Genomic DNA, 11833 nt, shown 5'->3' with positions numbered 1-11833 from the left:
GAATTTGATTCTGAAGAAAAGTAACGTGAGTTTCTCTTCTGTATTTTCCTAAGTAAAACAGTAGGATCACAAAGCATACGCAAGTTGTCTTTAATACGATTTTTCAAAGGTGAATTGAATGTTACAGTAGCAAATATAAATTGTCATTTATTTGTTTACATATTTATTGGAGTATAATTGCTTTCAATGTTGTTAGTTTCTGCTGTACAACAAAGTGAATCAGCTATATGTATACATATATCCCCATATCCCCTCCCTGTTAAGCCTCCCTCCCACCCTCCCTATCCCACCCCTCTAGGTGGTCACAAAGCATTGAGCTGATCTCCCTGTGCTATGCAGCAGCTTCCCACTAGCTGTCTGTTCTACATTTGGTAGTGTATCTATGGCAGTGCTACTCTCTTTGTCCCAGCTTCCCCTTCCCCCACTGCATCCTCACGTCCATTCTCTACATCTGCATCTTTATACCTGCCCTGTCCCTAGGTTCGTGAGAACCATTTTTTTTTTTTGTAGATTCCATGTATATGTGTTAGCATACATATACAAATGTGTTAGTATTTGCTTTTTCTCTTTCTGACTTACTTCACTCTGTATGACAGACTCTAGGTCCATCCTTTTACCTCTTGTTGTGACAGGTTAGAATTAGGAATTAATTCTTTGACTTATGTTTTTTAAAGTCTGTATTACTGAGATCATAAAAGTTTGAGTTGCACATTATTAACTTTACTTTTAAAAGACAGCTAGTTATAAAAGAAGAAACGCTAGCTACTTTTCAGAAAAAAATAGAAATCTGATGTAGAACGCAAATGTATGTTACAGGATGCTTCCTCACTCTCTGCAGTCTTTGGCAGTTTTGATCAAAGTTCAATTTGATTACTACGTAAACTACAGTACTTCTTAACTATTGGTTTGGAAATTCTGGAGCACACAAATGAATTGGCCAATTTTGTAGTTAGTAGACTTTATTTATGGTGGCTATCATTGTTTCGTAGATAATTTAAAACAGAAATCTAATAATTATTTAAAAGATCAAATAAATAAGGTCCAGATTTGTAGAGGGTTGAGGTGAGGAGCATCTTTATTTAAAAGAAGGGCTGTTACCCATGACTTCTTTACTGCAGCTGCTTGGAGCAGAAGAGGACTAATCATACCTTTGCGTATTTTCCTGTCCCTTACTCCTCTCCACTTTTGCTAAGTTTCATTAAGCTATTTTTGTAAATAATTTCCAGGTAAGGCAAGACAAAGACTTTATGAAAAATAACACGAGATTTTGTGTAGTTTTTTCTTTTAAAAACTGGTCTTTGGTTATAGCCTAAGAACTAATATGGGAATTTGGGAATTGCTTATAATTTTTAAGCTGAAAGTGTTGCATATTTTAGTCAGATGTTCAAAATTACTTGGTAAGTACCCAAATAGACTGAAAACTAGGCCAATGAGTTCAGGTATTCAAACAGTTGTTTAAAACTGAAATACTAATAGTAGCCTTCAAAGTAGTTCTGACATTCATATTTAATATCATTTAACTTTTATACATATTAATCATTGGAGTTTTACCTGTAGTACATATTTTTTTAAACTATTTATTAAACTTTCCTTTCCTAGCAATAGCCTCTAAATTTGCGGGTCCACCCCAAACTGTTCCTAAAAGATCTCTTTCAGTCTGTAATGCCTCCTCTAAACAAAGCTCTTTGCTTGAAGAAACAGATTTTTTCAAAGCTCTAATTACTTCTGGTGGCCCTTTGATAAACTGCTGTAGCCACTCCTGTGCCTCTCTGAGACATTCGGTTTCATCTGAAGACTGCAAGACCTCCTCAACCATTCCTATTTGTAAAGCCTTTTTTGAATCCAGCTTAAGGGCCCCACTTAACACTTTGAGGGCTTGTCTACTGCCAATTATTTCAACTAGCCGGGTAGCACCTCCCCAGCTTGGTATTACACCCATCTCCTTGTGGACAAATCTGATCTCACTCTCGGTAGTCATTAATCTGCAGAAGAAAAAAGAAAAAACTTAATTGAAACTATATATGCTTTAGTCACAAAGTACTACCTATTCATATCTGATCTGAAATCTCCATAGATCTTTACAGGTAGATGTGTTGTATGAAAAACAATGTTCAAAAAATCTGGCTAAGTATAGAATTCAATTTATTGCACAGTATTTAGCACTTCCCTTTGAAAACATGGTCAACATTCTTGTGCTCGCTTATCTTTTACTTTGCATATAAGAATCTAATCTTTATGTTTACTTCTAAAAGCCCAAAGTGTATCTTTCTCGAGTGGTGGCCTACTGAGAAAACCTGGATTAAAGTGAAAATATGGGAGTAAGGAATGTTAGGTGCATACCATGAAAAAAATGCATAGTAAGTTAAACTCAGTAGTCCTCAGGGGAAAAAAAAAATGAATGTTTGGTTTCTTTTTAACTCAATTGATTGATCCACTCTTCCAACAAATATTTCCTAAGCACTACCAACGCTAGATGCGGGACTACATGACCAAAATAAATGACCAAAATAAAATCCTTATGCTGAGTTTACATTCCTGTTAGGAAAGACACTGGACAATATAATGTCAGTGGTGATAAATGCTATAAAGAAAATGAGGCAAGGAACTAGAGAATGAGGCAACGTGTGTTGGGTGTGTGCTATTTTAGATGGAGTCCTCTGAATATTTGAGCAGCTACCCAAGTGAGTGAGCAATGCAAAATTCTGGGAGGGAATTCCAGGAAGAGGGAATTGCAAGTGCAAAGGCCTTGAAGTAGAACTGCTTAGTATCTCTGGGGAACAGGCTAATGTAGCTTGAATAGAGCCAACAGAGAGTAATGGGGGATGAAATCAGACAGGTAAGCTTATAGGCACTAAGGAGGTCAGGTTTTATTTTTTAAGTGTGAAGCTCTTTAGGAGGAGGCTGACCAAAGGAGTAGTATCTGATTTGTTTTGTAAGAGTAGCCTATTTAGCATTTAATAGCACACCAACTACTTAAGGAACTTTATGTTAACTAATCCTCAGAACAACCATATGAGGTACAGTAATATGCTCATTTTACAGAGGGAAACAGAGGCAACAGCGATTAAATAAATAGCACACCCAAGGCCATGCAGCTATAGCAGGACCAGAATTTTAAATCCAAGTAAGTTAGCTTCATTATGTGTGCTCTTAACCTCACAGTACATAAAATAGTTAACTAGATGAGTGGAAGCAGGGATACCATTAAAGTTGACAGTGGCTTGGGTTGGACTTGAGTGATTTCCTATAGCAGGGATTCATTTCCCCCAAATCTTGGGACTTTTATGAGTAGGGGGATTAATAATCAAGTGGAACAATAAAAGGGAATAAACACAAAGAGATTAGTGGGCACAGCAGTCACATTTGCCAGTTAAATGTGTATAGTATTAATAGGCTGCATAAAGCTATACTGTTTAGAGAATGCAGCGTATGAGTTTTATTTGGACTGCATTCTTCAATGCATCCACTATGTTAAAATCTCTAATTTGGACCAAAAGTCATGTCTGAATTTTAATTTTTTAAGAAAAATTATTGCTTTCAAACTACTCATTACAAAAACGAAGACTTTAAGATAGTTCTGGTTTTCCAAAGAGTTCAATGCTTAGCTGCAGGTGGTTTGGTTCTTTTAGTACCAAGAACAATAGACTTTCAGTCTCTGACCCTTTAATCAAGAGAAATATTCCAGTAGAGAATTCTCACAAAAGCCTATTTACTAACCCACTGGGAAAGAGAACTTTCTCTTCACAGCTGTGAATTCCTGTAAGAGAAAATCTGCCTCTATTACGGACAACTGCTATTAGAAGCAAATAGCCATGAAAATAGTTTTCAATAAATTATTTTTAAATGGGAGGGAAGAAAGAACAAGTGTCTTAATCTGAATCTAGCCCCAAGTTGTGAGAGGAGTACTGTCTTATAATAAACAGAAATCAAGGTCAAAAGTTAAGAAAGTAGACTAGACATTACAATAATGTCTAATAGACTTGGAAATAGGAATATTGTTAATACAGAAAATCCTATAAAGCTTTTCACAAAATAAATGTGTCACAGTTCCTCATTATATACTGAAATTGACACTGATGGCTCAGATCTATGCCTACAGTACAGAAAAGGATTATGTCAGGGAAAAATTCATTTAAAATCAGCTGAACATAAAAGTTGGTTAAAGTTCTAGATGTTGGGATAATGTAGATGAACTTATGACAACAAAACTTATTATATATGTAAGCATATTTATATTTGGAATTATTTGCTTCTAAAGAAGAATGTTTATTACCATCTTTATACCATGTGTGGTTTTTCCCTTTTGCCTTATTTTATAAGGTGAGGTATGATTTTTTGAATCATATTTTATAACTCTAACAAATCCTGAGGTGATCTTTATAAAAATACCTATTGTGATCAAACTCTGACATCCATTCTTTACATGTCATGCCTAGGGTGTACTTGTGTACTGATGTACATATTATCAATACATTAGAAAATATGACCAAAAAATGTATTAGTGACAAAAGAACACAAAGTAGTTCAGTCTAACAATGAAAGAAATATGGAACATTCAGATGATAACCTTCCACAATACTCTTTATTAACCTAAAAGTTAAATATAAAATCTTCAGTGGTGATAACCAGAATTTATGAAGAAAACGTCATATCAGCAAGATGCATCCAAAAACAGAAACTGCTTCCTGATAGGCCTTATAGGATTATACACTAATTACTGCTAAAGTTTAGATGCAGTTACCTGTATGTAATGTAATTTATTGCAAGGGATAATCTATTAATCTATGTAGAAAACTGGAAGACCTGAATCTTAAGATTCTGAAGCCTTATAGCACGACTCATTTATAAAACCATATTAAACTCTCTTATTTTGAAAAGTAAAAGAATTGTAAGTATCATCTGTTTATTAGTGTCATTATTATTAGCAAAGTTGAAAATTTCCTGCGACACCTTGGGAGAGGGGAGATGAGGAAATTTAATCAAATATGGATATATCTGGTGTTACAGTATGGATGCATCAGTGTTATAGGAAAAACTACCCATAACTTGAGGAAGAGTATCACCTTTGACAGGTGTTGCAAAGTCAATGTTGATACCTGAAAGGACTGTTCATTGTGCTACTACTTTCTGATGAGTTAGCTATAAGTTGCAGGACTTTGGACAAATGTATTCAAGAAAAACAATTTTAAAACAATTACCAAATTTTACTAAAACAGGAAGATTTTTAGTAAAAGTTATAAAACAGTTTTTAAAAAATGTTTATTATTAAAGAAAGGTACTTTTACTGATCTCTGTGGCAAAGAGAAACACATAAATAACTGCATTGGGATAGAGTAGGAGCTTTGATGTGAAGTGCATAAATGTAAACCAGACTGACTGCCTGGCTTGGCCACTAGACCGGCTGCATTTTACACCTCATAAAATACAGCAAAGAAAAAAGACACATGGTATAAAGAGGATGAGGAAGAGTAGATTACTTATCATCCCTGGGCCTCAGTATGCTTGTTTATAAAATAGATATAACAATAGTACTTATGCCATAGAATTACCATGAGTATTAAATGGTTAATATATGAAAGTTACTTAGAACATATATACACCACAATTCTTTTAAACAGAATCTTAGAGGAATTGTGTTTATATATGTTTAAAAAAAAATCTGTGAAATTTTCTGTCTGAGCCACATCTATAGAACACAGTATTATTTATACTTTTATTTGGAATATAAAAATTGTATGTATTTTGTAGCCTCACAGTGTACATATTAAACTGTGTACTAGCTTTTATTATTATCAAGTTGGTTACATTAATAGATAAGTCACTACAAATACAGCAGTGTTTCTGCTAGAAAGACATCATAAAGTTGTTTCCTGGACTAAACTCACTCAGTCCCTAAAGTAAGAGCTATACTCGCACTGAAGCCCAGCAAATAATGATACACTACCTTTCCTCAATATCTGTTAATGGAGAATACAAATATATACAATTTTTGATTTCCAAATAAAGGTAGAAATAATACTGTGTTCTGTTATAGATATGGCTGAAGCAGAAGATTCCAAGGTGATTTAAAAAAAGAAAAATAGACATATCTCTCTCTAAGACTAACTTAAGGAATATCATACAATATAAGTAAAAGCTGAAATATTTAAAAATTTTAAAGAAGGCAGTCCTGTTACAAAATTAAATCATGTAATATAAATTTGAAGTCTGAAATCATTGATTTAAATAAACTGTAGGGCCAGAAATTGCTGGTCCTTTTACATGGTATTAAGAACGAACCAGGCTTCCCTGGTGGCGCAGTGGTTGAGAATCTGCCTGCCAATGCAGGGGACATGGGTTTGAGCCCTGGTCTGGGAAGATCCCAAATGCTGTGGAGCAACTAGGCCCGTGAGCCACAACTACTGAGCCTGCGCGTCTCGAGCCTGTGCTCCGCAACAAGAGAGGCCGCGACAGTGAGACGCCCGCGCACCGCGATGAAGAGTGGCCCCTGCTCGCCGCAACTAGAGAAAGCCCTCGCACAGAAACGAAGACCCAAATACAACAAAGCAAACTGGTGATATGGGGAAATATGGCACATAAAATTATATAATAGCAACAACATACCTGACCACAAACAATACTTTAAAATCATGCTTTGAACACAGACACTTATTTGTTTGTGCATGTACTTTCCTGGCACCTCCTTCCTCATGTTTTCTACCTGCCATCACAACGTAAGACAAATTATGGAAAACAGAAGGAAAGACTCCAAAGATTTTCCCCATAGCTCACTGTTCTGATTTCCTGCTCTCAGCTGATTGTTCTCATGAGGCTCCGTGTATTTTATGCAAAGAGACTGCTTGACTAAGAGAGTATGTGGTTGAATGAGTGAATATTGTGTGTGTGTGTGTGTGTGTGTGTGTGTGGTGGTACAGTGAGATAGAAACAGACAGTAAAATGTTTTGGGAATATAGTCTGATTTTAATACTCAGTAATCCTAGCATGCTCAGAGGTGCATTTTCTTGATATCACAGGCTCTAAAATAAGTCTTTCCGCGTAATAGTGATAACTACAAAACAAAGCAACATGCATGGGCAGCGTGACTGCTTCCTAAGGTGGACAGCTCATATTTAGAGAACAGGCACTGCCGCAGCAAAAATGGAATTTGTGGGCTTCCCTGGTGGCGTAGTGGTTGAGAGTCCGCCTGCCGATGCAGGGAACCCGGGTTCGTGCCCCGGTCCGGGAAGATCCCACATGCCGCGGAGCGGCTGGGCCCGTGAGCCATGGCCGCTGAGCCTGCGCGTCCGGAGCCTGTGCTCCGCAACGGGAGAGGCCACAACAGTGAGAGGCCCGCGTACAGGAAAAAAAAAAAAAAAGGGAATTTCTTTTCTAATGACTCTGGGATGTGCTGGTTGGTGTGTGTGTGCACGTGCACATTTGTGCAAGTGTGTATCTGTATTTTGTGTTTTACTTATTAAGTTAGTATTTTAAGAAAAGAGCTACCTACAGTAGCTCCCTTGGGACAAGGCTGTTTATAGCTCCCTTTCTTTGTAATATACTTTGAACTAATGGGTAGCAGCTGGAAATGCTAATACCTTTGGCTGAGGGTTATTTATATTCATGAAGGCAATGTTAGAGATTGAAAACAAATTAGATAGGCAGGCTCTAAACTGCATAAGTGAGAATCTTATTTCTCTAGGGAGATGGAGGAATAAAAATGTTTTTCATCCAGTGTATAAACAGCTAAATCTTGGATACTCCAAAGAAGAGCAAAAAGAAAATGCAGACAATTCACACACACACACACACACAGATACACATCAATGAACATGTGAAAATTTATGCCTCACTGAAACCTTTAAAAATTGCAAATGAAAATAAAATTTAATTTTTGATTATCAAAATTAGAAAAGATCTTTTAAAAGAGTAATACTCATTGTAAGAAAGGATGCTCTCAGACAGACACTCATATACTGCTGGTAGTTGTATAAATTGGCAGAATCTTTTCTGGAGGATAACTTGGCACCATATATCAAACACCTTAAACATTTTCACATCCCTTGACTAAGTACTTGAAGTACTTAATAAGTACTAGGATTTATTCTATGGAAATAATCCAAAAGGACAAAGCCTTATTTATAAGGCAGTTATCACAGCATTAATCATAATAGAGAAAAATTAGGAACAACCGAAGGAGGATATTTTAGTAATCCAAACTGATGGAATATTTTAAATTTATTAAATTCATGTTTTCCAAGTAAACTATATGTCATATGATCCTAATTTTTAAAAAATAGTTATACATCTGTTTTAAAAAGATGTGAAGAAAGCACACCACAGTGCTAATGCTAATTATCTTTGAATGGCAACAACTTTAATTTTTAGTCTATAACTGTACATTAAAAATTTTTTTTTACTGTACAGTAAGGTATATTTTACAATATGTAAAATATTTTTGAAATAAGTGTTTTCAAAATAATCTAGAACCTTGTTATTCAATGTGTGGTCTGTGGACCAGCAACATCATCATCACCTCAGGCTTCACCCCTGAGATGAAATCAGAACTGCATATTAATAAAATCCCCAGGTGATTCATATTCACCAGCATGCACACATATCCTTTTACAACCAGAAAGCACAATAAACATTTTAAAACTATCATCACCTGTATTATTTACTATTGATGTTATAACACAAACTTATTGGCTTAAAAATAAATTATCTCAAAAATAAATAAATAAATAAATAATCTCAGTTCTGAATGTAAAGAACTCTGACAACTAAGTGCAGTACATGATCTCGCAGTGGAGGAAAAGTCCAGGAGTGCTATACTGGGTATTACTGCTGAATCGACACAACTGGAATATGGATAGTATGTTAGATAAAAGTATGGCACTGATGTTAAATTTCCTGCATTTGACAACTGTGCTGTGGTTAAATAAGGAAATACTCTAGTTCTTAAAAAATAATATATATTTATGTGAGTAATGTGTGTTTAAAGGAGTAAAAGGGCAAGATGTTTGCAACCTACTCAAATTTCTCAGAAAAAAATTATTATATATATATATAAAACATACATATACACACACACACACACACACGAGGTGAAAAACAAAACATCAAGTGTTAAAAATCGGTAAATTTAAGTGATAATATGTTATAGGAAAATTCTCTGTTCATTCCACGATTGGTTCTGGGACTCCCCACATATATCAAATCCTCAGATGCTCAATTTCTTCATATAAAATAGTGTAGTATTTTTATGTAACCTACACACATCCTCCCATATACTTTAAATCATCTCTAGATTATTTATAGCTAATACAATGTAAATGCTATGTCAACAGCTGCAAGTACGTGGCAAATTGAAGTTTTGCTTTTTGAAACTTTCTGGATGTTTTTCCAGAATATTTTCAATCCTTGGTTGAATCCTTGAATTTGGAACCCGTAGATACAGAGGGTTGACTATATTTCCAAACAAAAAATGCAATTCCAGTTTCTCTCTTATACCAAATTAAGTAGCAAAAACTAAATATTAGACATGTAATTAAACTGTTTACATGCTTTTGACTGCCAAAAGTTGATGCTGAAAAGCCAAGCAGTCTGAGTTTGTCATTTTCTATTTTCTAGGGTAGTTCTGAGAGATTTTCTTTTCTCTCCCCTTTGTCCCACCCCGACCCCCTTTTTCTGAATGATATGGAATAAGACAGAAAGCAGAATCAAGGAATGAGTGTTCTAAGTACCTCCTAAAATACATTCTGGAAACTTGAGCTTGAAACCAATCTAAGAAACCATACTATAGTTACACTTAAAATAATGTTTATATCAACGGACCTTTATTAATTTGGTGTATATAGGAACTCTTATTAATGTTGTCTAAAAAGTACCTAAATAAAAGTTTAAAAAGAGTTACAGGGCTTCCCTGGTGGTGCAGTGGTTGGGAGTCCGCCTGCCGATGCAGGGGACATGGGTTCAGGCCCTGGGCCTGGAAGATTCCCACATGCTGCGGAGCAACTGGGCCCGTGTGCCACAACTACTGAGCCTGTGCTCTAGAGCCTGAGTGCCACAACTACTGAGCCCATGTGCCACAACTACTGAAGCCTGCGCGCCTGGAGCCCGTGCTCTGCAAGAAGAGAAGCCACCACAATGAGAAGCCTGCGCGCTGCAACGAAGAGTAGCCCCAGCTCGCTACCACTAAAAAGAAAGCCCGCATGCAGCAACAAAGACCCAAGGCAGCCAAAAATAAATAAATAGATAAATAAATTTATAAAAAAAAAAAAAAAGAGTTACAAAGGTAGCTTAGAGTAACAAAGTTACCAATTTTAATTGGTGATCAAATAGGAATATAAAAGCAAAAAATCTGGCAATATTCTCTATGCCAAGCCCATACGATGTAGGTAGAATGGTCCCACAAAGACGTCCGGGGCCCTAATCCCTGGAAGCTGTGCATAGTAAACATAGTAAAAGGGACTGTGCAAATGTAATTAAGGTTATATACACCAAAATAGGGGCATTATCCTTGATTACCTGAGTGGGCCTAATCTAACCACATGAGCTCTTAAAAGCAGAAAACTTTCTCCAACTGGAGTCAGAGAGATGCAGCAGAGGGGAAAGTGAGAAAGATTCAAAGTACGAAAGGAACTTAACCCACCACTGCTGAAGGGGGGCCACATGGAAAACATAAGAAGGAATGCAGGCATCCTCCAAGAGCAAAGACTGGCCCCTGGCTGACAGGCTGACAGAAAAACAGGGACCTCAGTCTTACAAGTGCATGGGGCTGAATTCTGCCAGCTGTAACCAGGACGGACCTGGAAGTAGATGATCCCTCAGAGCCCAGTCCAGCCAACATATTGATTTGGGCCTTGTGTGACCAGGTTTAGAGAACCCAGTTGAGCCCAGCCAGATTTCCAACCTATACATCTGTGAGATAAGCTGATGTTGTTATAAGCCACTAAATTTGTGGTAATTTGTTACGGCTGCAATAGAAAACTAATACTCAAATATTTTCTTAATTTATATTTCATTCTAGATATTTTAATTAATCAAGACAAATTTAAAAATTTGAAGCAAATGATTTTAATACAATTCTAGCTTTTTATTTCATCAATTTTGTCACTAAAGGGAAAGATAATGTTAGAGTGACGAGATTGTGAGCACTGTAGAATGTCATTTTTTAATTCATAAGTTAATGTTTTGCTTTAGAAAATGTTTTTAAAAAGCCATTTTCTCTAAGAAAGTTTAAATGAAAATTATGACTCAATTGAAGGCAATTTAGTATGAGGGTCTATATATGCCATGTAGACCTGTTTCTGACATATTAATTCATTACATGTATTATCAGCTGGTGCTTAAAGGGTTTGGGGGCAGCGAGTAGGATAATGCTAGAATGGTGCATGAGCTCAATTCTTTGGAATATTCATATTAAGATTATTTCTCTTCTTCTTCTGTCAGTTGAGTGAATTCCAGGCAACTCTCCAAGGTAAGAAAGTTAAGCTAAAAAGAGCCAACCTACGGAAGGAACTTATCTTTTTAGCAGAATGCTATGAAAGCTTTTGGTGTTTTTTTAATAACAAGTAGGTATTTTTATAATATAATTTGTCATAGAAGATAACTGACAGGGTACTGATCAAGTTGGGGGGAAAATCAGCTAGAGTAATTTGTATTGATTTATCACTACCTTGTAACTGTGGCTAGTAATGTACTTCACTATACAACCCTCTCTATTAGCCTTTATCTTTTAAGAACTCTTGCATTTAGTATAAAGATTTAAAAGGGCTGAATAGTCTAGGACAGTGCTTTTCACACTTCTATTGTGAAGGATCAGTTTTTTTTTTTAATTTCTTTACAGTTGTGA

At 35.9% G+C, this 11833-nt stretch overlaps 1 protein-coding gene across 7 annotated transcripts in view; it reads right to left on the bottom strand.

The window, feature by feature from the left end:
- Positions 1-76: 76 nt before the first annotated feature.
- ECHDC1 (ethylmalonyl-CoA decarboxylase 1) overlaps positions 77-11833 on the bottom strand; it is a 43534-nt gene continuing 31777 nt past the window's right edge. For 6 of the 7 annotated variants that reach the window (XM_067702160.1, XM_067702165.1, XM_067702162.1 and 3 more), the window contains one exon: positions 77-1982. In XM_067702160.1, coding sequence (XP_067558261.1) covers positions 1574-1982 — 409 coding nt within the window. In that variant the 3' untranslated portion in view covers positions 77-1573. The remainder of the gene's footprint in view (positions 1983-11833) is intronic. The other variant, XM_067702166.1, reaches the window with a different exon arrangement.

This window comes from Pseudorca crassidens, chromosome 13 (assembly GCF_039906515.1).
Source record: "Pseudorca crassidens isolate mPseCra1 chromosome 13, mPseCra1.hap1, whole genome shotgun sequence".
Taxonomy (NCBI): domain Eukaryota; kingdom Metazoa; phylum Chordata; class Mammalia; order Artiodactyla; family Delphinidae; genus Pseudorca; species Pseudorca crassidens.
This window is presented reverse-complemented; position numbering and strand designations above follow the sequence as displayed.